Source organism: Telmatherina bonti (assembly GCF_933228915.1).
Source record: "Telmatherina bonti genome assembly, chromosome: 12".
Taxonomy (NCBI): Eukaryota; Metazoa; Chordata; class Actinopteri; order Atheriniformes; family Telmatherinidae; genus Telmatherina; species Telmatherina bonti.
In genome coordinates, this window is record NC_136610.1 from 32440832 (window position 1) to 32466390 (window position 25559).

General features: G+C 38.3%; 1 protein-coding gene across 1 annotated transcript; it reads left to right on the top strand.

Moving 5' to 3' along the window:
* Positions 1 to 687: 687 nt before the first annotated feature.
* Positions 688 to 22652, top strand: cyfip2 (cytoplasmic FMR1 interacting protein 2; the record flags this gene model as incomplete). Its single annotated transcript, XM_079249714.1, has 29 exons — positions 688 to 804; positions 892 to 981; positions 2940 to 3017; positions 3538 to 3639; positions 4011 to 4192; positions 4285 to 4381; positions 5598 to 5726; positions 5824 to 5928; positions 6040 to 6128; positions 6269 to 6506; positions 6635 to 6787; positions 6959 to 7098; positions 7181 to 7328; positions 8624 to 8777; positions 9013 to 9169; positions 9248 to 9344; positions 9420 to 9496; positions 9600 to 9708; positions 9813 to 9932; positions 11467 to 11666; positions 11762 to 11849; positions 11965 to 12108; positions 12246 to 12336; positions 17898 to 18028; positions 19520 to 19592; positions 19724 to 19818; positions 19940 to 20178; positions 21319 to 21466; positions 22485 to 22652. The coding sequence occupies 29 exons, from the start codon at positions 688 to 690 to the stop codon at positions 22650 to 22652; spliced, it is 3759 nt and encodes a 1252-aa protein (XP_079105840.1).
* Positions 22653 to 25559: the final 2907 nt, after the last annotated feature.

Consider the following 25559-nt stretch of genomic DNA (forward strand, 5'->3'; position numbering starts at 1 on the left):
AAAGAAGCTAAAAAGGAAACAGTGGGGCCTCAACCGCTTGCTTCCCTCTGAGTGTTATATGGTGAGATGGGAGGAGATTCAGGTGCAGGGTGAACAGACAGAAATGCTGCACCGTGCAGCCTAAACAAAGTCTCAAGGAAGAGGAAATGAAGTCGTCTAGACATGTTAACATAACACTTTTCAGTTGCTCCAGATGTTATCTCTTTATGTTGCATCTAAGGCGTAGGTTTGAATAGTGGTTTTGGTCTTTCATTGCATATATTGACCCTGTTTTCTTTGAAAACTAGTGGCATTTCAGAATGCCTCAACTCAAAAGCTTAAACAAGTGAGATTATTTCACCTGTTTATGATGGTTGAGCTTATTCTGCTGCCAAAAGTGGGAGAAAATGAGTCTCTGGCAAAGGTTTTCTTTACTTTCAGCCAAGTGTGCATGGATCCACTAGTCATTGTTTACAAGCCAAGTTAGACTCAGGACATTTGCTAATAGATTCTATGCAGTTTTGGTAGAGAATCTGTCAAGTCCAGCCCACAATCTTTCCTCAAATCCCCACTTTGAAGCTGCCGAAGGAACCCCTGAGCTGGATTTTCAAGCAGATATCCTCATCCCTCCTTGTGTATCCTCTCATCTCCCCCGTCTTTCTGCTCCTCTCTCAGACTCGGGTGTTGTTTGAGTGACGGCTTGTTACCATGACGACTCACGTGACCCTGGAGGATGCTCTGTCCAACGTGGACCTGCTGGAGGAGCTGCCCCTGCCGGACCAGCAGCCATGCATCGAACCACCTCCCTCCTCCATCATGTACCAGGTACACGCTGACACTGCCGTCCACCATAATCAGCTGGCTGCTCTGGCCTTTTCAGCGCACGCCTCTGACTCCTTTGTCTCTCCGCAGGCTAATTTTGACACCAACTTTGAAGACAGGAATGCTTTTGTGACTGGCATCGCCCGTTACATAGAACAAGCCACAGTTCACTCCAGCATGGTGAGAACAATGTTTGAACATAAATAAAAAAACAAGAATCAAAATACCACTTAGGTTGTGTTGTCTTTTTATCCACCTAAATTAACATTTTTATGCTCCAGATTAATATTTCCTTTTATAGTGAACAGAAAGCTAACTGTGGGAACAGCATCATGCTCTTAAAAGATCCTTTTTTTTATGTGAATTGTCAGGATTTGGCTACAGCCATGGCAGGACACACTTGCACACAAACATACACACACTCGTATAGATGCACATTCCACTCACACACTGGTGATTCAGGCAGACTGAACTGCTAAACCTCTTTGCAGTGACGGTGAATGAATGGAGAATGTGACTTGACTCACAAAGAAGGGAAGTAGTGCTTTATTTAACCTTATTTTATCTGGAAGTCATTGAAGCCGATGCCAGCCGGTTTAAAAATTAGAGCAGGACAAGCAGCATGCTAAAATGTTCATCAATTTTCGGAACAAGTGACTAATCTCACATCTTTGACATGTTCTGTGTTGACCGGCAGCTTTCCAGAAATCCCAGCAGTAAAAACAGACACTAAGCCCCGCTTTTAAAAACTCATCTGTGTCCCACAGAATTATACATTTTGAAGGTTTTTATCATTAAAAAAAATATCCCATGATCCCCCATCATTAAACATAAGCTGTACAACTTTATGCTTATTAAATTAAATTAGATCAATGATAATGCTAATATGACCCTGCCTGCTTTTCTACTGCTATGAAATGACAAGCTAGTGCAAACTAGTTAGCCAGGGGCTAGCAAAGGCTAGTTGTCGCTCCACTAGCTAAACAAGCAGTTAGTGGCTGTTTACTTGATCCAGACTTTGTACAGGTGGCTAGCAGCTAGCTTGCTCTTGCTCCTCTAGGTTTACAGCAGGCAGGATTCACTTTTTCGGTCAGCCTTAGCTAGTTGCTACTACAGTTGTGCTCATATTTATTCATACCCTTTCATTAAAGAAGGAAAAAAAAAAAACATCTGCCTGTAAAATAAGCTGAAATTGACTAAAGTAATAATAAATAAAAATTTTATGAAAATCATGGAAAATCATTATTTCCTAATTTTTGTTAAATAGAAACTTTTTTTTAAAAGGCAAACAAATAAGATAATTTATTACATATGACATCACTCATAAACTAATATTTAGTTGAACAATCCTTTAATGTTTCCACTCGAGTCAGGTGTTTTCTGTTCCTCTCAGTCAGACTTCTGCACCTGTTGACAGGTATTTTGTCCCACTGTTCAACAGAAAAATGCTCTAATTTGTCCAGGACCAATTTGTTTATTTGTTTGTTTTTTCTTTCTTCAACTCAATTAAATTAAAAAAAAAAAAAACAGTGTCTTATATTACTAAATTATATTTTTGCAGTTTTTTTGGTTATTGTTCTGTTGTAAATTCAGCCTTTTCTTGAATGAAAGGGTATGAATACATATGAGCACAACTGTAGCTAACAGCTAGCACTTAGCCTGACCTTTTTTTTTTTTTAATTGTCTTGTCCAGCATTTGAGCAAGCAGACTGATCTTCTGGATGCTGTGCTGGATACTGTGCTGAGAAAATTTATTTTGCCAAGGGGAGCTTTTAGAAAACACTTGCCTGACCTTAGTAGCCACCTGTCTCTGCTAGCCTTAGCTAACTTAGCCACATAGCTTTTGCTAGCTAATTGCGTTAGATCAACACTTATTATAAACACCCCCAAAACAGTCAATAATGCTTCCTCCTATGTTACATAATACAGATTTGTATGACAGACTTTGTGAGACTACATATTTAGAAATGAACAGACATAACATGGCTGACATTATTCCTATTTCTTGTAACACAAAACATATTAAATTTGAACTTTTAGCAAATGGAGACTTGAAGAGATAGAAGGAAACTTATTTACTGAAGTTTTTATCATAATGAATTTTACATTAAAATGAATGCCTGTGTTTGTTTGTGCAGAATGAGATGCTGGAGGAAGGACACGAGTATGCTGTGATGCTTTACACGTGGAGAAGCTGCTCCAGAGCCATTCCCCAGGTTAGAGTGATGTCTAATTAACTTTTTATATATTTACTCATTTAAGATTGTTTTATTTTTGTTTTTTTTCCCAGCAAACTAACAAAGACACAGTCCACTGATCTTAACAGATGACATGTTTTTTTCTGTTTGAGCTCCTCCAGCAGTCAAACAAACCTTATGAAACTTAACCAGAGAGAAGTTGTTAGACAAGAAGTTTGGGCGTTGCCTTGCTAAACTTGACAACACCATCCCTTGAATCATAATCTCATCTGATGGGCTTGTGCTTCTGCTTTGCCTTAACTTGTGTTTGTAACCACAATATTGGATACAGTTCATATTCCAGTTTAATTATAATGAATAAAGAAATACTTTCTTCCAAACAGGCCTGAACTTTTACCTGCAAGACATTTAGGACTGCACAAAATAAAATTAGGATATTTTAATTGTTATTTTTATTTTCTTCAAAAATGTATAATTACAACTTAAACTTGTGTGCCGCTGAAAATTCAGGCTAACAGCGCCCTCTTGTGTTTATTAGGTGAAATGCAATGAGCAACCCAACAGAGTGGAGATCTATGAGAAAACTGTGGAGGTTTTAGAGCCTGAAGTGACCAAGCTCATGAAGTTCATGTACTTCCAGGTGAGTTTTGGTTTGATTATGATGTAAACCTGGAAAGATAAGAAAGTTTTTACCAGATAATGCATAATAGAGAATATTTTTCTCTGTTTTTAAAAGCCAAATCAAATATATATTTGTCTTATGCAATGCCTAGAGTTAAAGAAATAGTAAAGTAGAATTAAAATTAGGCATTATTCTTTTACTCTGTCACAATAACAAGCATTGCATCACCTTTCAGCTCTGGGGAAAAGTCTCAAAAGCACTTGTTTTGTCGCTGTGAACTCTAAAAGGTGTCTTTCATATTTGATTGAGAGGTGAATGTTTTTTTTTAAAAAGGGGATCCTTGTTGATTATATGATCAATAATCCGTTTTATCCTGCTTGTTTTCTCAGCGAAAAGCCATCGAGCGCTTCTGTAGTGAAGTGAAGCGTCTGTGCCACGCTGAAAGGAGGAAGGACTTCGTGTCAGAGGCCTATCTGCTCACTCTGGGAAAATTCATCAACATGTTTGCGGTGCTGGACGAACTCAAGAATATGAAGTGTAGTGTCAAGAATGACCACTCTGCCTACAAACGGTACTTAGACGTAATTAATGAAATCCTAGTCTGTAGTTTATTTTAGAATTAGTCTTCTTGAATAGGTCAATTAACTTCTCCTTTGCCTTTAGGGCTGCTCAGTTTTTGAGGAAGATGGCTGACCCTCAGTCCATTCAGGAATCCCAGAATCTCTCAATGTTTTTAGCCAACCACAACAGGATAACTCAGGTTAGTCTGGTGTTTCTTTGGTTTCTGAATGTGTACTCTCCAATGCAATCCAGCATTTCTATGCTAATTCAGGGCGTTTTTTGTGTTTTTTCAAAGAATATCAACATAACCTTTTAAAAAAATAATGTTTCTAATGATTAAACTAATGGTCCAGGAACTTTTTAGCAAGGCGAGGTGAGTCAGGGAAATGACTTGATCAAAACTGCCGCGTATGATGTCACAGGACTAACTTCCTGTGTACAGCCTTAGCAAACTGGCAATTATGCAATTAATCTACTTTTTCTAACCAAAACTAATACAGCCATGAAAAATTATTAGACCATCTTTATTTTCAAAGCAGATGTACCTTTACTTGTACCAGGCATTAAAAAGCAGTATATATTTCCCATGGCTGTATTTTACTAACTAGATCATAATCAGTTTCCTCAGTTATGATGCCATAACTGTGTTTATGACACGTTAGTTATATATGACTCTTTGTCAAAATATATGTTTCGAACATAATGGATTTAATTAATACCTGCAGTGTACAGCACATTGGTCAACAATGTTATTATTTAAGTGTTTTGGGGAAAAAATGGGCTAAAATTAAATGACTTTTGTTGATAAAAAAAAAACAAAACAGTCCCTTTGTGGATGGGAATATTTTTAGCTTAAATTATTTTAAAGAAAGCATCTCTCAGGAGATCTAATCATCACAGTATTGACAGTATTTTTTACATGCAATGGCCAGCTTATATTAATTGTAATTTACATTAATTCTTTTTCATCAAATTCCCCTTCAGAAGTTTGCAAACATGAATTTGATGAAGTTTGTAAACTTGATGTTGGCTACAGGGAGGGGACAAAAAGAACTGCACAAATATAAATACCTGTAGTTGCTGAGCACGGGGGTGGATACGTCATTATTTGGCTTGTGTTGCAGCCAGTGGGACAGGCAACATTTTACTGGCAGAGATGAGAAGAAATTCAGTAAATACAAATTTCTGGGAGCAAAATAACTGAGCATATAAGCATGAAATCTGAACTAAATCTTTCATGCATTAGTCATAATTATTCCCAACATAGCTCAAAATCCAAATAAACAGCTTAAAAAGATGCAGAGTGACAGTTCGCTCTGGCACCTCACTGAAATGGGCATGATTAAAGATCTTCAGATTGGCTGTGACCATTTATCTGAAGTTTGTTCCGTATCTCCCCCCCACCCCGCCTGTAGTGCCTCCACCAGCAACTGGAGGTGATTCCAGGCTATGAGGAACTTCTGGCAGACATCGTCAACATCTGCGTAGACTATTATGAAAACAAAATGTACTTGACACCCAGTGAGAAACACATGCTGCTTAAGGTAACTACATTTTTACCTGCTGCCAACGTGGAACAGAAAATGAGATCTCAGCTGGTGCTTTCTTGCCAAGTCTAAAGAAATCTCCGCCTTCTGTCAGGTTATGGGCTTTGGTCTGTACCTGATGGATGGGAATGTCAGTAATATCTACAAACTAGACGCCAAAAAGAGGATCAACCTGAGCAAGATTGACAAGTTCTTCAAAGTGAGGATTTCTCTTTTTCTTTTTTTTCTTTTTTTTGGCATCTCTTTGATCCTAAAAATGTCTTTTTGAGCATAACCAGATGGTGAGGTGTTTGTTCATCATGCTTTTCAGCTTCAAGTGGTGCCGCTATTTGGAGACATGCAGATCGAGTTGTCACGCTACATCGAGACGAGCGCTCACTATGAAGAAAACAAATCCAAGTAAGAGAGCTCAGCTGTTGCACTACTTTCTTGTCCGTGTGACGCATCTCTCCAAAAAAAAACTGCCCTCAACCTTTTGGCCATAATGCCGTCTGCTCCTTCCTGCCCCCGACCCTCCATCTTCTCCCTTGTGTGCGCAGGTGGACATGCACCCAGAGCAGCATCTCGCCACAGTACAACCTGTGCGAGCAGATGGTGCAGATCAGGGACGATCACATCCGTTTCATCTCAGAGCTGGCGCGCTACAGCAACAGCGAGGTGGTGACGGGCTCCGGGTTGGACAGCCAGAAGTCGGACGAAGAGTACAGAGAACTATTCGACCTGGCTCTGAGGGGTCTGCAGCTGCTGTCCAAGTGGAGCACGCATGTCATGGAAGTTGTAAGTGAAGAAAGGGATTGATTGATTACCTTTGTGAGGCGCATGCAACATGTGTGGGTTTAGAGGAGTGAAAAATTGCACTTTGCTATCAGTCATGTCTCATTTATAGCACGTCTATGTTCTTTCAGTACTCATGGAAGCTGGTCCATCCCACGGATAAATTCTGTAATAAAGACTGCCCGGGTACAGCAGAGGAGTATGAACGTGCCACACGCTATAATTACACCAGCGAGGAGAAGTTTGCCCTTGTGGAGGTCATTGCTATGATCAAAGGGCTGCAGGTAAAACACACATAAGTAGCTCTCTTATTAATCTACACAACAGGTGGCGAAAGACAATTTAAAACTACTTTAAAATGTATTAATTTAATCAGAAACCTGGACATAAGTATTACATTTAGTCAGAGTTTGTCCCACTATTATAATGATTATTCTGTGTAATTTCCTTTGTAGGTTCTGATGGGTCGGATGGAGTCTGTTTTCAATCAAGCCATCAGGAATACGATCTACGCCGCTCTGCAGGACTTTGCCCAGATGACCCTGAGAGAACCTCTGCGCCAGGCTGTGCGCAAGAAGAAAAATGTGCTCATCAGGTAAAATGAGTCAAAAGGATTCCTTCTGTGTCTGTGTAAACTACTGGAAATGCCTTTTTAATTCCCTTTCCTGTTCCCGCAGTGTTCTCCAGGCAATTCGGAAGACCGTCTGCGACTGGGAAGGGGCAAGAGAGCCTCCGAATGACCCCTGTCTGAGGGGAGAAAAAGACCCCAAGGGGGGTTTTGACATCAAGGTGCCTCGTAGAGCTGTAGGACCTTCCAGCACACAGGTGAGACAAGAAACACACCTGGAAGGGAGTTGGTCTGCGACATTAATGCCACACTTAAGACACAATGTCACATGGAAGTCGGTGGGCAGGTTTAACGGATGTTTTGAGCATAACATGGTGAGGTGTTTGTTCATAAACAACAACTCACAAGAAGTTCCGGATATTCAGGATTTTGTATGACGTCAGAATGTACCTGAATTTAACTAAAATCTTTTATTGGTTTGACTGAATTTGACCTTCTCTAAACTTCTGAATGTACATATGCAAAATTAGCCATCATCAGACCAAAACGACACCAAACACATGACAAGTTAATGACACACACACACGTGACAGTTTTCTTGTGCTTTTTTTTTTAATTTTTTTTTTTTATAGAATTACAAACTTTTTTTTTTCCTTCCTCAAATGAACTTTATGCTACATGCAAAATTAATTCAGAAAGGCATCTTCATGTGTCATAGTGTTGATCTACAAATGAGTAGATGGAAGATTTTCACCACCTTTTCTTTTTCATTTTTACATCTGAACCAGCTTCGGCGTCGTGTGAACAGCCTATTGCTCACAAATGCCCCACCGCCACTCTAAACCAACCCGTAACAAACACCATAAATAGACATTTGATTTGGCACTGATGAACCAGGTCAGGTAACAATAATCTATCCACATTAAAAGCCACTCCATCTATGACGAAAGAGGTTGTCACCTTGGAAACCACCTAGATCGGCGTAGACCAGGTCCACACCACAACTGTAGGCCTGCAGTTTGAGGCCCTGACTACCCACACAAGGTCAATCACCATAGAAACGACGACACAATCAGAGAAGCGACGGCAGTCAATATGGAGGAAAGTACTGGAGTGGAAAAAAACAACTTGACCAGTAACGCAAACGTATCAAGTATAGACAAAATATCCGACAAAACAGAGAACCTGACAGTTTGAATCTTTTTTTTTTTTTTTTTTTAAATAACTTTATTATCAAGAGATTTTTGTTTTATATACAAGCGTTTAGTGTTAAACAGTTTCTGGGAGATAAAGTTTACTTCTGTGCACCGATGCCTGATGCATATGAAATAAAAAACAAATAACTTGACCAGAAAAGATTCTCAGCAACACCAGTATCGTTGTCAGTCCCGGTATCCACGTTGCTATCCGTGTCAGCAGGTGGTAGCAGATACAAGGAAATCAACACTGGCTGCTACAGTTATATACAAAATGGCTGCTGGATTCGTCTGTAAATATTTTCCTTCTCTTGTTGTGAATAATATTTGTTTTTCTTCTGCCGCCTCCTCTGCAGCTGTACATGGTGCGCACCATGCTGGAATCCCTGATAGCAGATAAAAGTGGATCAAAGAAGACTCTCCGCAGCAGCCTCGATGGACCCATCGTGCAGGCCATCGAAGATTTCCATAAGCAGTCCTTCTTCTTCACACATCTGCTCAACTTCAGCGGTGAGTTGAAAGTCTCATCCTAGATTTCACACCAGCTAATGTTTTAAGTGTTTTTGTGCAGATGAGATGATTTATACATATTGCCAAGGCTTCATTCGGCAACGTTCAAAGAGAACATCGGAGCACATGCTGTTTTTACAGCCCCATCGCATTAAACCGAGCTGATGTGTTTGTCAGTGTAGGAATTCATAAGTAATTCATTTATCTTCTGCGTTCTGGTCTTTTTGCTGTTTAGAGGCCCTGCAGCAGTGCTGTGACCTGTCCCAGCTGTGGTTCAGGGAGTTCTTCCTGGAGCTGACCATGGGCCGCAGAATCCAGTTCCCCATTGAGATGTCCATGCCTTGGATCCTGACTGACCACATCCTGGAGACCAAGGAGCCCTCCATGATGGAGTAAGAAGCTGATCGTCAAACTTGGTCTGTTCCTCAGAAACACTGGTGGTATTTTAACCTGCACTCTCCCTCCTCCAGATACGTGCTCTATCCTCTAGACTTGTATAACGACAGTGCCTACTATGCTCTCACCAAGTTCAAGAAACAGTTCCTTTATGATGAAATCGAGGCTGAGGTGAGAGCGCTTCAGCTAGTTGGACTGAAATGCATTTCAGAAGAAGGGTTTTCATGTTGTTTTTCTTGTTTTTAGGTGAACCTCTGCTTTGATCAGTTTGTCTACAAGTTGGCAGATCAGATTTTTGCTTATTACAAAGCGATGGCTGGAAGGTAACACAGCGGTCTCTTATTCTTGCTGCTGGGGGTGCATGGAAGATCCTGCAGCAGTCTTTGCAAGCTTCTTCTCCTGAATCCAATCTGTTATGCTCCACAGCGTCCTCCTGGACAAGCGCTTTAGGGCAGAGTGTAAGAATTATGGCGTTATCATCCCATACCCTCCATCAAACCGTTATGAGACACTGCTCAAACAAAGACATGTACAGGTACTAGAAAATGATCCTCCATTGCTCGTTTAGTCTTTCCCAATTTGTAGATATATGTCCTGTTTATCTCACTCCATGTTTCGTTTTCTATCATGTATATTTAGCTGCTGGGTCGATCAATTGACCTGAACCGCCTGATCACCCAGAGGATCTCAGCAGCCATGTACAAGTCCTTGGACCATGCTATCAGTCGCTTTGAGAGTGAGGATCTCACCTCCATAGTGGTAAGACGATCATTAGGGGTGTTGATGAAGATGAGCTCTTTCCTCTGCTTGTGTACTAGGACTGGGTGATATGACGTTATATATTGTTTGGATGATAGAACATGTTTGTCGTTTCATATGAGGCTTTATCATTTACGCCACAATAAGGTGCTTTACTGCAGTATTTTATGTCTAGATGCATTTTTTTGGCATGCACGCTGCAAGAAATAAACAAACATAGGCGGTAGCAGACGCATTTCAGAGCAGGGTAATTCACCAAAAGATGACTTGCCAACCAAAACCGATGAGCTTGTTCGTAAACGAGGTGAATTTTCTGTCGAATGGATGCAGTTTGGATATTAAAAAACCGACAACAGACTAGCTCAGAGTCCCAACAACTCCGACACAACAAACTCATTTTATCACCAGCGCAAGAATCAGGATAAAGAATACAGAATAAAGAATAGAGTCAACGAGCAAAAGCAGCATCAAGTGGTGGCGAAAGCGCTCAGAATAAACTTTAGATGCAAACGTTGCAACAGGTATTCACCTGTGGAACGTCATATCAAATCAAATCAAAGTTTATTTGTATGCTTTCATACAAGAAGCAGTACAAAGTGCTTTACATATATTAAAACAACAAGTAAAACAAATAGACTCATCATCATTCACACACACACACACACACACACTCACATCTCATGTTGCCTGATGAATTTTCTAAAATAGTAATTCTGTCTCTTTAACCGACAATAATAGTAAAAGAATAAACATAAAAGAGATAACATCTGGCCTGGCAAACTGTGTGGAAACGATGTCCTGGGGATCCCGTCACAACAGGGGCCAGCACACCCATAACCATAGGGTGCATCACCACTGGAACAGCCACGACTCAGGGTTGGCCCCGATCTGTACCACAGCCAAATGGCTGTAATACAGGGCCCAACCTGTCAGAGGCCATCCCCATGGCAACGACCCGGCAAATTGAATAGGCAAGGCCCCCAGCGTGGTGGATCCTCATGAGGAAAACACTGGAGTAACAGAACTTTAGATGAAACAAGACTAAGACCTATAAGAAACCAGCTAAGAACACAAAATAAATAAATAAATACATAATAATATGGCCTTAGTCCCCGCAGATTGAAGGAAATCACTGCTGCCGTTGCCAAGCACATCTGGCACATAACTGATATCTGACACAAAAAAACTATTTTATCGCTATGTATATCATTATGGCAGTGTTTCTCAATTCCGGTCCTCAGGCGCCACTGCCCTGCTTGTTTTACAGGCAACCCTACTTTAACACACCTGAATGAAATATAGGGCCTGTTAACAGGCTGCAAAGAACTTGATGAGGAAGTTCAATAGTCTGACGAAGGTGTTTTGGAGGAGGATCTTGTCCAAAACAGGCAGGGCAGGGGGGCCTGAGGACCTGAACTGAGAAACACTGCGTTATGGGGATATAAAATGAGTTATATCGGGAAATGAGATGTTGGCCATATCGCCCAGCCCTACTTACTTTACCCTTCTTCATTTTATCTTAATGTCTCCACAGGAGTTGGAGTGGCTCCTTGAGATCAACAGGCTGACCCACCGGCTCCTGTCCAAGCACATGACCCTGGACAGCTTTGATGCCATGTTCCGGGAAGCCAACCACAACGTGTCCGCTCCCTACGGACGAATCACGCTCCACGTCTTCTGGGAGCTCAACTTTGATTTTCTCCCCAACTACTGCTACAACGGATCCACAAATCGGTCGGTTTGATGGTTCATGTTTGCATAAGTCATTTTTTATTATACTACTTTTGAAGTTCACTGTTGTTTTTGTTGTTTTTCTTTGCTCTTCTCAGCTTTGTACGCACAGCTATTCCCTTCACCCAGGAGCCTCAAAGAGACAAGCCAGCAAATGTGCAGCCTTACTACCTGTACGGGTCCAAGGTGTGGCGCCATTCTGTGCTTTGAACTTAGACTTCCATGAAAGCTTTAAAAGTGTTTGTGCAGAGGAAACCTCCCATGATTAATTATTTTCCTCTTTTGCTTCTTTTCTTCACAGCCTCTGAACATTGCCTACTCCCATATATACAGCTCCTACAGAAACTTTGTTGGCCCGCCTCACTTCAAGACCATCTGCCGCCTCCTTGGTTACCAAGGCATCGCTGTAGTGATGGAAGAGCTACTTAAGATTGTCAAGAGTCTGGTATTTATCTTCATTTTCCAACCCTAATACCACACCACCCTCCCCGCAATGTGTTGGATTCTCATGGCTATTATTCTTCTTCTCGTACCCTCTCTTTCCTTCTCTTGCTATGATCTATCTTTTCTTTTTCTCCGCAGTTACAAGGGACCATATTGCAGTATGTAAAAACTCTGATTGAAGTCATGCCTAAGATATGCCGCTTACCACGCCATGAGTATGGTTCCCCAGGTGAGCTAAATTCAATCTGTAACTGTTGTGTTGTTTACACCTGTTTTCATGACATTCATGTTTGTTTTCATCATTTTCATTCACTAAATTTGTCTTCTTTTTTTATATATCAGCTCTGTGTGCAGGAGTTAGAGTAATTATGGAGTGATAATTTTCTTTTAAAAAAACAAAATAAATATTTGGTCAAAAGCCTAATTAAACACCTTTACAAGGTATAGTTTGTAAGATCTTGCTTGTGTTGAATGAGCAGCACAGTTAAATGATATAAAATCCCCTGTGATGTTCTGCTTGCTTGGTGGACTGGATGATTACACTCTCTCGCTGTAATAAGGAAAAATTTAAAAAAAAACACACACATTGACTTTTTTTACACTATTCATTTTAAAAGTCAGAGACCCCACTGGCATGTGGGAGATCCAAAAAAAACCAGGTCAAACTGGCACCTCCTTCTCATGCTGTACCCTGCATATCTGACCTGTGCACACCTGGCACATTTTTGAGAGTAAAAACCACATGTTTAGCTGTGTAGCTCATACAACTAATATACATTTTTCACAGGTTATATTATTAAAAAAGGAGATTTAATCAACCAAACACAAATTTCTTTACTTTTTGTTGCAAGTGTATAGAATTATATTAATGTAGTATATTGAAATGTTTTTCAATTGGACAACTTGTTTATTTCAAGGAACTTTTTATTTGTATTCAACTAATTTCATGTAATATTTATTTTGATAATGTTCTAGTTTGTTTTATGTCCACTGCATATTTAAATCAGGAAAGACATGACTATATGGATGAGCCAGGCTAATCGGCAGCAACAGTCTAAAATATCCTTGTTTGAGATCCATTGTTACCAAATGTCACTGTGTATGAATACGTAAGACAGGGATATGTTGCAATGGATATGAGGGCACAATGAATTAGCTGTTGTATTAAGTTTACCGGTAATAGTATTTACTCTGCTCCGTTGTACTGTAACTTGATAGTGAGATACACTTACACATGGAATTAGAGTATAATGTATAGTGAAGTATATTTTCTGTAGCTAAGTGAACATTTTAACCTGGGCTGCATGTGATAGATGTACATTTTATCTCATGCATTCAAATGATCAAGGCCCTTCATTTGGATATTAGAAATGAAGAGGAAAAAAAGGGAGAAAAGGGGGAAATATAATACCATTGACTCATTGATGCCTTTAACAAAAAACACTTTTTAATTATTTTAATTTTATTGATTTATTAAATCGATCTTTTATTACTGATTTATTTAATATGTAATATCTTATTATATTCCAGTCCCTCTGCCTTTTTTTGCCTTATTTTCCAGCATTTTTTATACAGTTGGTAATAAATCCAGGCGGTAAGGGTTAAACAAAAGGAAACAAGGAAACCGAATGAAAATGAATAAATGTAAAAATGTCACCTTCATTTGGTAAAAGATGTTAATCAAAACTTTATCCATATTTCTGAAAATGAAAACCTTTTCATTAATTAATTATTTTGCTATGTAATTTTAATATATTTTTTGGAGGCTTTAGTTTGTAGGTCATTCTATTTATTTTGTTTTTACGTTCATTCATTAAGTTATTCATTTATATTAATTCAGTTGGAATTAATAAATTTCTGTATTTTATGAACGTGTACAACTTGTAAATTCTCCAGTTATAAGCAAACATTTTATTGAGGATGAAGGTTTAACGCCAAAAAACGTAACTTTTTTTATTTTAATGTTTTGTTTTTCCAATAAAAACCTGCTGCTGTTAGCAAGACTTGCTAGCATTAGCTGTTGTAGCATTACTACTGATGCTTTTTTTTTAATTTAAAATCTTCTTACTGGTTGTATTAATCAGTGATAACCAGGGAGGAAGAGACATGTACAGTTATATGCCTTATTTTTGTTAACATATTAAAATACACACACAAAAAAAAATCATATTAAAACACAGACTACTACACAAACCACTTTAAGTAAGCTATGTGTAAATGCACTTGCTAGCTTAAAGTAAGGGCATTCAGAAGAGGGTACATTCTAAGTTTAAGTAAAATAATTTGCCATTTAAGATACAGGTTGGACTGTTTAGAGTTAGTACAGAGCAAAAGTTACAAACACTATCAGAGGTCCCCTTTACCTCTATGGCAAGCCTTTTTAACATTTATTTGCTTGATGGGATATGTGTTTCAGATATCTGTAATTAATTTTTTTACTAGTCACAATAATCATTTTAAATATAATTTTTCAATTATCCCTAGTGAAATCTAGTATATCTAAAATGACATTCTTACTAGGACAAATGATGTCACATTCCCCATTCATGTGTAATGGGTTTTTACGTCCAGATATCCAAAATGACATTTGTCCTATCTAGAATAAACTTTCTGGATATCGGAAATAGAATTTTTACTAGGATGAACTACAATTTATTGTATCCAGATTTTAATTGTTTCTTGTCATAATTTTCATATACGATGTCAAAAATGAAAAATACATTCTAGATATCTACAAAATTATTTCTAACCTCTATATTATATTTTTACCAGTAAAGATGCCATTACAGATGTCAATTCCTGGTAACATGTCTTGTTATAATTAAATTTTAGATATCTAAAATTTTAATAATATCTAGGAATAATGCAGTTGCAGATACCTACAAGCATATTTTAGTCATCTTGAGGCAGAATGGTAAGGCACCATTTTAACATAAAAAAGAGTGATTGACTTTCCACATTTCTATTTTAGTTAGCATGAAAGCATTTTTCTCAGTCAGAATCATTTTCTTGCTTGTCTTAACTGTGTTTTTGCTGTTCAGAATTACAATATTCCCATTGAGAATTGTGATTAACGACATTCAAGAGTTAAGACAATTCTCTACACGTTCTTAAACATTATCAGTGGCCACTTTTAACATATATTAGCTTGGCTAGAGATGTATTTCGGATATCTTTAATTCCATTATTCCTAGTCAAAATGAACATTTCAGATATCTAAAATGACATTCTTACTGGGAAAAATGACATGACATTCCCCATTCATGTGTATTGGGTTTTTACCTCCGGATATCCAAAATGACATTTGTCCTATCTAGAATACACATTCTGGATATCGGAAATAGAATTCTTACTAGGACAAACTAATTGTGGATATCTGAAATGTTATTTTTGAATAGGAGGAATTGAATAGTAGATGTCTGCAGAACAAATTCAGTTTTGCTATTAAATGTTAAAAAGAGACTTGCTATAACAGATAGGAAGAAAGGAAGTTATGGATGTCCACAACCTAATTGTTCCTGGTAAAAATCCACGTGTAATAAAAGATTTACTCATAAAATTATATTATAGAGGTTAGAGATTATTTTGTAGATATCTACAATGATCTTTCATTTCTGATGTCTGAAATGAAACTTATGATTAGAAGCAATTAAAATATAGATATCATAAATTAAAGTTCGTCCTCGTAAGAATTCTATTTCCGGTATCCAGAATGTGTATTCTAGATAGGACAAATGTCATTTTGTATATACGGAAGGAAAAACCCATTACACATGAATGGGGAATGTGACGTCATTTGTCCTAGTAAGAATGTCATTTTAGATATCTTTTCATTTTTACTAGGAATAACTGAATTAAAGACATCATAAATGCCTATCTAGCCAAGCTAATATATGCTAAAAGTGACTACTTAAAGGGGTGCTATTATGGTATTTGGAGTTTTCTGAGCTTTCTACAGTGTTACAGTGTTGAATCCTCATCAGACATGTGAACGACACTGTTTTTTATCACCTAAACGCATGTTTGAGTTTGAGTTTGAATTTCAGCACTCTCGCCGTTTGGTTTCCATGGCGACGAAAAACGCGTGGTTTTAGAGAGTTTTTTCTACGTGGAAATCCTTGTGACGTCCCGGGGGATAAGGTTCGGTGATTGGTTACCTTCTACTGGTTAACAAGGGCATGTACAAATACATCAGGCGGGTGGAAAACGTGGGATAAAGTTATTTCCAACGATGGCTGGTGAGTTTACCAAAGAGAGACATCCTGCTGCATTCGTTGCTGTGGGTTGCTGTTTTCCACTTCGTTTTCAGGGTCTGATTCAGGTTCCAACATGTATGGCTGTATGCTATGTGTTGACATTGTATTTTGTTTTTTTATTGAGTTCATATTAGCCTAATCCTTCTGTTTATGAGATGTTACAATGACGGCGAAAGCAGGTGCAGTGCGCGCTCCCGATGTAGTGCAGTGGCGGGAGGCGGGGCTTAATGCGGAAGAGTCTCAATCCACTCGTTTTGCCCGCAGGCTGATCTGACAGCCTACGGAGAGGGTCGGTCTGAAGTAAATAAAACGATTTGTGACAATAACTTGATCAATCCCAGACCTTCTGGTCTCAGAAATAAAAATAAATAAAATAAATTAGCCTGAAATGCACATAATAGTTCCTCTTTAAGAATTGTAAAGATTTGTAGACACCTGAAAGTTGGTTCTTACTTGTACAATTCTATTCTTAGATATCTTGAAATATAGGTTTTGCAAGCAAAAATGTTATTGAGGATATTTTTAATTACAATTTTGACAAGTAAGAATGTAATTTTAACTAGGGAAAATCTAATGTGGAAGTCTACCTAAAGGTACTATGAGAGGAGTGTGCATTGAATAAATGTCAAATTGGCTTGCCATATCTAATATCTCCTTTCTCATAGTAGCTTAAACAGATGCCAGTAATTGACAAGTTGTAAGAGTTGCTGTTAACCAGTCTATGAACTTGGATTTCCTGTTGTAATTCAATGTGAATCTTAAATTTCAATAGAACAGTGAATATAAATCCACAGTAAAGCAGCCGCAGATTCATTTTAACACAGTGACCGAGAAAAATTTCTATTTATTGATTAAAAATTCTAACAATACATTTCACAGCCTTTTACTTCTGTCTGTTGTGAATTACACCCAGCCATAACTGACTTCAGTCACTGTTTTGCAGATTTACTTGAATGCAATTCAGCAATTACTACTTTATAAACTTCACTATATGAACCTTCAAATACAGCTATAGGAAAGTAAGTGAGCTATCAGAGAAACGTTGGGGTTTGTGCTTCCTCTGCTTGAAAGAGATAAAGTATGTGTAAACAATTTAGTGTGAGATGCTCCTTATTTGAAGATGTTTTAACAACGAGCTGGTGTTGCATCTTTTTATATTTGCCTGACCTGTATCTCTGCATGTGCATCTGCACATTTCACTGGGTCAAATGGATTATCCCTATGAAGAGGGTTTAGTAATCTGTAGATTACTGATGTTCTGTACCTGGACTTCTGTGCCTGCCTTATGGCTTGTGATCTTATTGCTCTGTTAATGATCCTCCTACCCTCTGCTGCCAGGGCTCTCCCCAAATGTGGGTCAGAGCGGCCGTTTGGACTCATTGACACCAACCTGTTTGACCTGGCAGCAGTGACATAAGATAATGAGATAGTGTTAGCTTAGCTGATTTATGACTTTTGGATAATTTAGATATTTGTAAGACTGTCAATAAGAGGTAATTCCAAAAGGTGTATTTTGTCATTTTTGCTCTGCCAGGAATCCTGGAATTCTTCCATCACCAGCTCAAAGATATCATTGAGTATGCCGAGCTAAAGACGGATGTCTTCCAGAGTTTAAGGGAGGTGGGGAACGCCATCCTCTTCTGCCTGCTCATTGAGCAAGCCCTGGTAGGACACGTCTTTTGAAAGTGTCAAAATCCCCTAATGCTGTAATGTTATTATAACTCTCCTGTGTCAATCTGCTGCCCACTTTATGTTGATTTCTCTACTTTCCTGTCATAATGACTGATTAATCTTGCTTTCCCAGCTCCTCTGATTATTCCTTCTGTGGTCCCTTTGCATGGTTTAGTGAGAAGGACCAGTAATAAGTAGTTGTCATGTCTGTGACCGGTACTGGGTACCTGAAGGTTTTGACACACTTTATGACTTTATGTCTTTAAATGAAGTACTGGAAACCATCAGGCTCCCAGTCATTGTGCCCTCAGGTGTGTCTGATCCTGCGGTTTTTTCTGAAATGCAACTCTATTTTTCATTACACGCTGGCAACTACCACAGGTGGTAAGGATTTAGGTCTTGTTATTGGTATCAACATAACATGAGCCAAATGTGTTTTTCTTTCATCTGTTGTTGGTTTAGGCTGCTGTTCTTTCTTTTGTGTTTTGGTACACATATTTACGCCTCCAAACAGCCATGGAAGCAGAAGGACTATCTTTACAACTTCACTCGGAATTAATTTTCCCTTGTAAACCCCACCATTTAAATTCAGATTCGGCACAGTCACACATTTGGCTGCTCTGTCGCAGAATATTAATGTCTTTGTCTTCCATGGAGGAGGTGATAGTCCATTTCTAGTTGGTTGTTGGTTAAATTGTTTACTAAATTCTTTACTGTTGCCTCCAAATTATCCTCTGCATGTTACTTGGAATGCCTGCATACAACACCGTTTTACTCTCCTTTCATTGTTTCTGACTCTACTGACTTATTTATGTGAATAGGTGTATGTGTGTGTGTGTGTGTGTGTGTGTGTGTGTGTGTGTGTGTGTGTGTGTGTGTGTGTGTGTGTGGTAGTAAGGACTGCCTGTAAGTGTGTATGATAGTGTGTTTTGGATGCATGCCTTGCCTTCGTCGTTGCATGGCTCTTTCTTCTCGTCCGTAACTCTTCAGGTTTCAAGAGGCTGCTTTACTGCATTTAGTTCGATTTACAGTTTCAACTTATAAGCACCATGACAACCACTTTGGCACGATAGTTATTTTCTAATTTCATGTAGCTTAAATACATAGCGGAAAAAAAAAAAAAAAGAGCATTAAAGCTCTTTGAGATGTTTGTAAATTTAATCACTTGCTCCAAAGCCAGGCTGGCTGCATGAGATTTTTTTGCTGGCTGTGACAAATTCTAAGTGTCCACCCACGTAGTCACGCTGTCCTTTTCCAGCGCCACATAATCTGAAACTTCAGCATGCACCTACAATATGGAACTGACTACAGTTTTCTTATTGTGGTTTAATTATTGTCAAATGTTGATATGAAAAAAAGCAATTTGGCAAAATCAAAACCACTTTATGGCTGCCGGCATGCTGTGTGAGTGTCCAGTGAGTGAAGTTCATGGAATAAAACAGTCTTCTTTTTTTTGTTATGATTTTCATTGTGCTTGAATCACAGTCCCAGGAGGAAGTTTGTGACCTGCTTCATGCTGCCCCCTTCCAGAACATTCTACCCAGAGTTTACATCAAAGGTACAGAAAGCATCAGATTCCTCAGAGTTTGGATATTTGGGGGATTTTTGTGACTTTTTTATTTTTAGCTGAAACATGGAAACGTGTTTGAACTGTTTCTGTAACGTTTGGTGTTTGTGTGTTTTATGAAGAGGGGGAGCGTCTGGAGGTGAGGATGAAGAGGTTGGAAGCTAAGTACGCCCCTCTCCACCTTGTGCCTCTGATTGAGAGGTTGGGAACCCCACAAGTGAGTCCGACCCCCCCCACCCCTGTTTCTGGGATGAGTGATTGGCATGAAAGCAGACAAAAACATCAATTCCTTTCTTCTTCGGCTGCAGAAAATCTCCATTTTTATTCCTCTTTACCAGCAAATTGCCATTGCACGAGAGGGTGACCTGCTGACCAAAGAGCGTCTGTGCTGCGGCCTTTCCATGTTTGAGGTCATCCTGACTCGCATCCGCAGCTTCCTGCAGGACGGCGTGTGGCGTGGGCCTCCTCCCACCAACGGTGTGATGCATGTCGATGAGTGCATGGAGTTCCACCGTCTGTGGAGTGCCATGCAGTTTGTCTACTGCATTCCTGTTGGCACCCACGAGTTCACAGCAGAGTAAGTAAAGTCTGTAGGCTATGTGTCAGAGACATTTTAGTTCAGAGGAGCCACATGCAGCACAATTTGATCTCAAGTAGACCAAACTGGTAAAATAGCAACATAATGACCTATAAATAGGAAAACTTACAGCAATATTTAGTCTCAGTGATACATTTATATATTTATTTATTTTATTTTATATCTTTAATGTATGTTTTATTCACTTTTAATCATTTTTATTAATTTAATTTATTATTTATTTGAACTTTTTTTTTTTGCATTAAATACTTTCATTCATTCATTAATTATCCTAACCGCTTAGTCCGATGAAGGGTCACGGGGAAGCTGGAGCCTATCCCAGCAGTCTTTGGGCAAAAGGCAGGGTACACCCTGGACCACCTGATCTCACTCACCGTACAATACTAAATAAAGTCAGATGTATTATGTAATAAAACTATAAAATATAAATCAAGTTATCCCCCTGCTTGGAGATGTTTTATATTATATATTGCAGTTCATTTTTGTATTTCATTCCCACATTTACCAGTCGAACCCTCTAGTTGGCCAGTTTTGGTCCCTGGGCCCTACGTTTGGCACCCTCTCTGGTCGTTTTAACCTCCTCTTGACAAGAGTAAATATTCGCAAAGATAAAAAAAGAATTGTCTATCAGTTTAAACATTAAATATCACGTTTAAGTTTGTAGAGTTGAAGACTGGTTTAAAAAAAACAAAAAAAAAAACAAAGTCTTGACTTCCTTTGGAATTGGGGTCGTACACCTAGTCTGGTCTGGAGGGAAATCAGGTTTATCTTAAGAAAAACTGAAGAAGATTTTTCAGAACACACTGATGCTGCTGTGTCTGCGTTTGCGTGCTCCGATATTGAAACATGTCGACTTGTGGTGACATGCTTCGCTTCACTGAGCCGAATATAAATAAGTAAAAAGTGCAGAGCCGTGTATCTTCACATCCAGACAGGGTCTGTTTCATGTTGCTCCCTTCTGTCATAATAACAGCTGATTAAACATTACAGGTGCTCTGGTGTCAGCAGAGGCAAACGTCTGTTGCACAATTAATTATGCAATCTTGTCACAGCCTTTTTTTAGACTTTGTGCCTCGCTTGGTGGAAACTCATCTGCGCCGTTTGTGCTTTGCCTTCCAGGCAGTGCTTCGGGGACGGGCTGAACTGGGCAGGCTGCGCCATCATTGTGCTGCTCGGACAGCAGCGTCGCTTTGACCTCTTTGACTTTTGTTACCACCTGCTCAAAGTCCAAAGGCAGGACGGCAAGGATGAGATCATCAAAAACGTGGTGCGTATCCTTCTGGCTACATTTATTCAGCCTCATTTACACATTTATGGACACGGGGCTTGTTTCTTTTCTGCAGCTATCGCCATGACAAACGCAGCTACTTTACAACCAACAGCATCTTTATACAATAAAAGCTTTAAACACATGATAGAAAACTGTTTTCCTATCAAATATTTTACTTTACAATTTTAAAAAGACTAAACATCTGTGTGATTTCTAAGACTCTACGTGGACTGTTTCACAATCTTCATGGTCAAACCCAGTGTAAGTAGTAAAGTAAGCAGAGCCTCCATTAGAGGTGACTGTATAGTACTTTATAGATGCATACTGTTCAGTCAGTAGGTACTATCAGTTAATGAAATGGAAATTAGAGCAACATTATAGTCTCTAATAAGAACTGAAACGCATTTGAAATATTTCAAATAAAACTCCAATGTTAGCTAAAGAAGAACCAGACGTAATACTAATCACTCCTATCCTCAGTATTTTAATGTATTTTTAATGTCTTTCAGGCCTGGCCTATGATAAAATGCCAAGAAAAGTTTTTTAAAATTTTTTTAAATATGAGGTCTTTACTTGGCTCTTTAACATAATGTTGTGGAGGTATTTGACATGTGACGTGATATGTCAAAACTCTTATAGTGTAATTTCCTGCTTCCTGCTGTCCGTTAGGGGGCAGAAGACAAGTATCAGACTGTGTTCGACTGGATTTTGAGTAAAGTTTTTACTGTAAAGTGATGCCAAACATCTAGAAATTGTATGTATCAAATATATATTTGGCTTTGTAGGGTTAACTTCTGGCTTGTGAGGAGGATCTTTTACTTTGACTGTAATTCTTGTTATACATTGTTTTAAATTCCCTTGATCTACCAGGGTCTACATATAGAAAGGAGCCAATGCGTAATTTTGGTTTATTTTCATTTCCATGTCAGTTAACATGCTTTGAATCCCTTAAATACGTTTTAAAAAGCTGTAATGAAATAATGGTACTCCTTTTTGTTCTTGTTTTCCTCACTAGCCCCTGAAGAAGATGGCGGACCGCATCAGGAAGTACCAGATCCTCAACAATGAGATATTTGCAATCCTCAACAAGTACATGAAGGCAGTGGAGACGGACAGTTCCACTGTGGAGCATGTTCGCTGTTTCCAGCCGCCTATACACCAGTCCCTAGCTACCACCTGTTGAAAAAGAGCCTTGACAAAAAGTGCACACACACACACACACTCTTAAACACACACATTTCCTCTTAGCTGCGATGCTTATTTCTGCCTCTATCTGGTCTTTGAGATATATATGTACATTACCACAAAGGCTCCATGTGGGCTTTAAGATTCCAAACGACAAATCTTCTCAAACTTTTCCTTTCTTTAAAACTGGACTGTCCTTGGATTCTGCAAAGTAACGAACCAGACCAGAGGTGGAAATGTATATTCACACTTTGTTTTCCTTTATTTTTCTTTGACTGTGTGTTGCTCTTACTCAGACTCATGCATGCCTTGTCTTATTCCCTCTGCTTTTGGAGTGAAATAAAAAATAATGTGAATTTGCAAAGAAGAATGAGGCAAAAAAAAAAGATTAACTTAACAAAGTATCAGTACTGGGCTAACTAATGCAATGTATAATTAATTGTTTAAATTAAATGAAGATACTTTGGTACTTCTACAGCTAACATTTCCAGCCACCAGTACCCCTGTGCTATTCCTCCACGTGACCTTTGACACCTAAAAAAAAATTAAAATATCTTCAAGCATTCATGAAATAATTTGGCCTTGCCTTGTTTTCTCGCCTCCCTAACAATAAATTTTGATTTGGTGCCAGTTCCACTGTAAACTTTCACTGTTAAACAAAGTGAAGTGTTGAGTGCTGTAATTGTTCTTGTTTCTAATTATGAATATTTTAGTTGACACATTCTTGCTATACTTGCCTCTCTGCTATTGACTGGAAACCTCAACTGTTTTCCTCCCTCTGTTGTCCGTTGGTAAAGATTTTTATATTCTGTACATGAACACAGTAATATTTACAGTTTTGAAAAGACTTATTCACCTGAAAAAAAGTGTTTCTTTTTTTTTAGTGTTTCATTTTTTTTTTATTAAGTGCAAATACTGAAGGAAAAAGTTTAGAAAAATACCTCTTGGTTGTATAAAGACTGTGTTGTACCAGACTGACCTTGTTGTGGTGTGAGTGGATGAGCAGACATGAAATACTCTTCTCTTATGTTAAAGGAAAAGAAAATATTGATGAAAAGGTTCATTAAAGGGCAATTTCCTAAATTTGGTCAGTATTTACTATTGTTGAATATTTTTTTCAGTTTAGATATAGCAGCATTTTTGAATGATGAACCTCTTTTATTCCTCCTTTTTATTTTTCTTATTAAAAAACTAACCCTGGGATCTATTTCTGTTCTGTTTTAAATAATACTTTTTTTTTTTTTTTTTTTTTTTTTTTTTGTAAATCCAGTGTCTTTTTATCCTATTTATTCAGCTCCAAGTTACTGTTCATTTAAAGGTCAATCTAGTAAAAATGAAGGTACCAATGTATCATCTTGAAAACTTAGCATGGCAGATGTAATTTATTGTCATCAGTGGCTCCATTTGTGACATGAGGCTTTGTTTATGATATTGTTGTACAAGTGAAAATGTTTTGAAGTACAAAAAATAATAAATAAAAAATGGATTAAAGGATGTAAAATGTACAACAATGCTCCTAAAGAAGATTTGAACTTATGTTGTATTTCCATGAAATAAAAAAATGTTTAGCTGAAAAATCTTTTTTTGTTGTATCAGTTTATGTTCGGTACTAAACGTGTCTCTGTAATGTGTGGCGATAATATTCAGAGTTGGAGACCCCTTTTTTAATAGATCTCTACGGGAGGGTTTGGTTGGGGAGAACAAACCATAAAATATGCACATGTTTGTGTATGTCTTTTTTTTTTTGTTAATGTCTTAGTTACTATTCATAACATGATTAATTGATATGTAACAAACCTGGATTGAATTTTTTTTTTTTTTTTTAATCTTTTGTTTTCTGTTATCTATGTTTATTGTATTGTTGCTGTTTTGTTTTTTGTTTTTTTTTTCCCCTAAAGGTATGAGTATAAATAGATGTTTAAGAGATATTGGTAATTACTCTATATAACTGGGGAACAGGCTATGTTATTGTATAACTATTTTCCTTGTGCTGATAAAGAAGGACTATAAGAAATAAATAAAACATTTTTAAAAAGCAGTATGGGATTAAATACTGCAAAAAGGTGGATAGTAAATGTGTTGTTCATCCAAAATCTCTTTTTTTTAAATTTATTTTTGTACCCAGACATTAAAAAACAAAACAATATTGAAGACTGTAGTCCTACCATGTTATACCAAGAAACCGGGATAGTTTTGCTCAAGGTTATCAACAGAATTTCATACTGGCACATGCCTGTTAGTCAACTTTACAAAGAGGTCCATGAAGCTTGCATCTGTTCAATGAGCAACTATGTAAGTTATAACATAATCCCCACAATTCCCTTGTTTGTGAGTTTCAAAAGCATCTGGTGTGTTCCAGTCACTGTTGTATAAATGGGACCTTACAGTCTGGAGTCGATGGTAATCCCATCTCTCCAACAGAGCCAAAATTATCGCGGAGTAGCTCCAAAATTTGTGAGTGAGGAAGATGGGATACCCTGCTGCGAGTCCAGACCTCAACAGCTGTGGGAGCAATTTGGATGTGCTGCACAGGTGATCCACACAACCACGCTGGTTGAACTTCAACAACTGCTTAAGAATTTTTTTTTCTTCATTTATTTACATCCAGTCATTTATTTCATGTATTACTTGTTCCACTTCAGGGTTTTAGGGGAGTTGGGAGGTAGGCTACATACCCTGTGCAGGTAGAATGGGATGCTGTTATAGCAAAATGTGGGATAGTGGAAAATAAGTGTGTATGGTTCTTCAACATTCAGCTGAAGTCTCTGACAGTGTAAAGCAAATCAAGTATAAACATGGACAATATGTGTTCTTTTTTCCTTGTCACTGACATAAACTACAGTCATCCAATCTATCAAGTGACGCAAAACAAGAGGCGATACCAGTAAAATATTGCATGGGACTG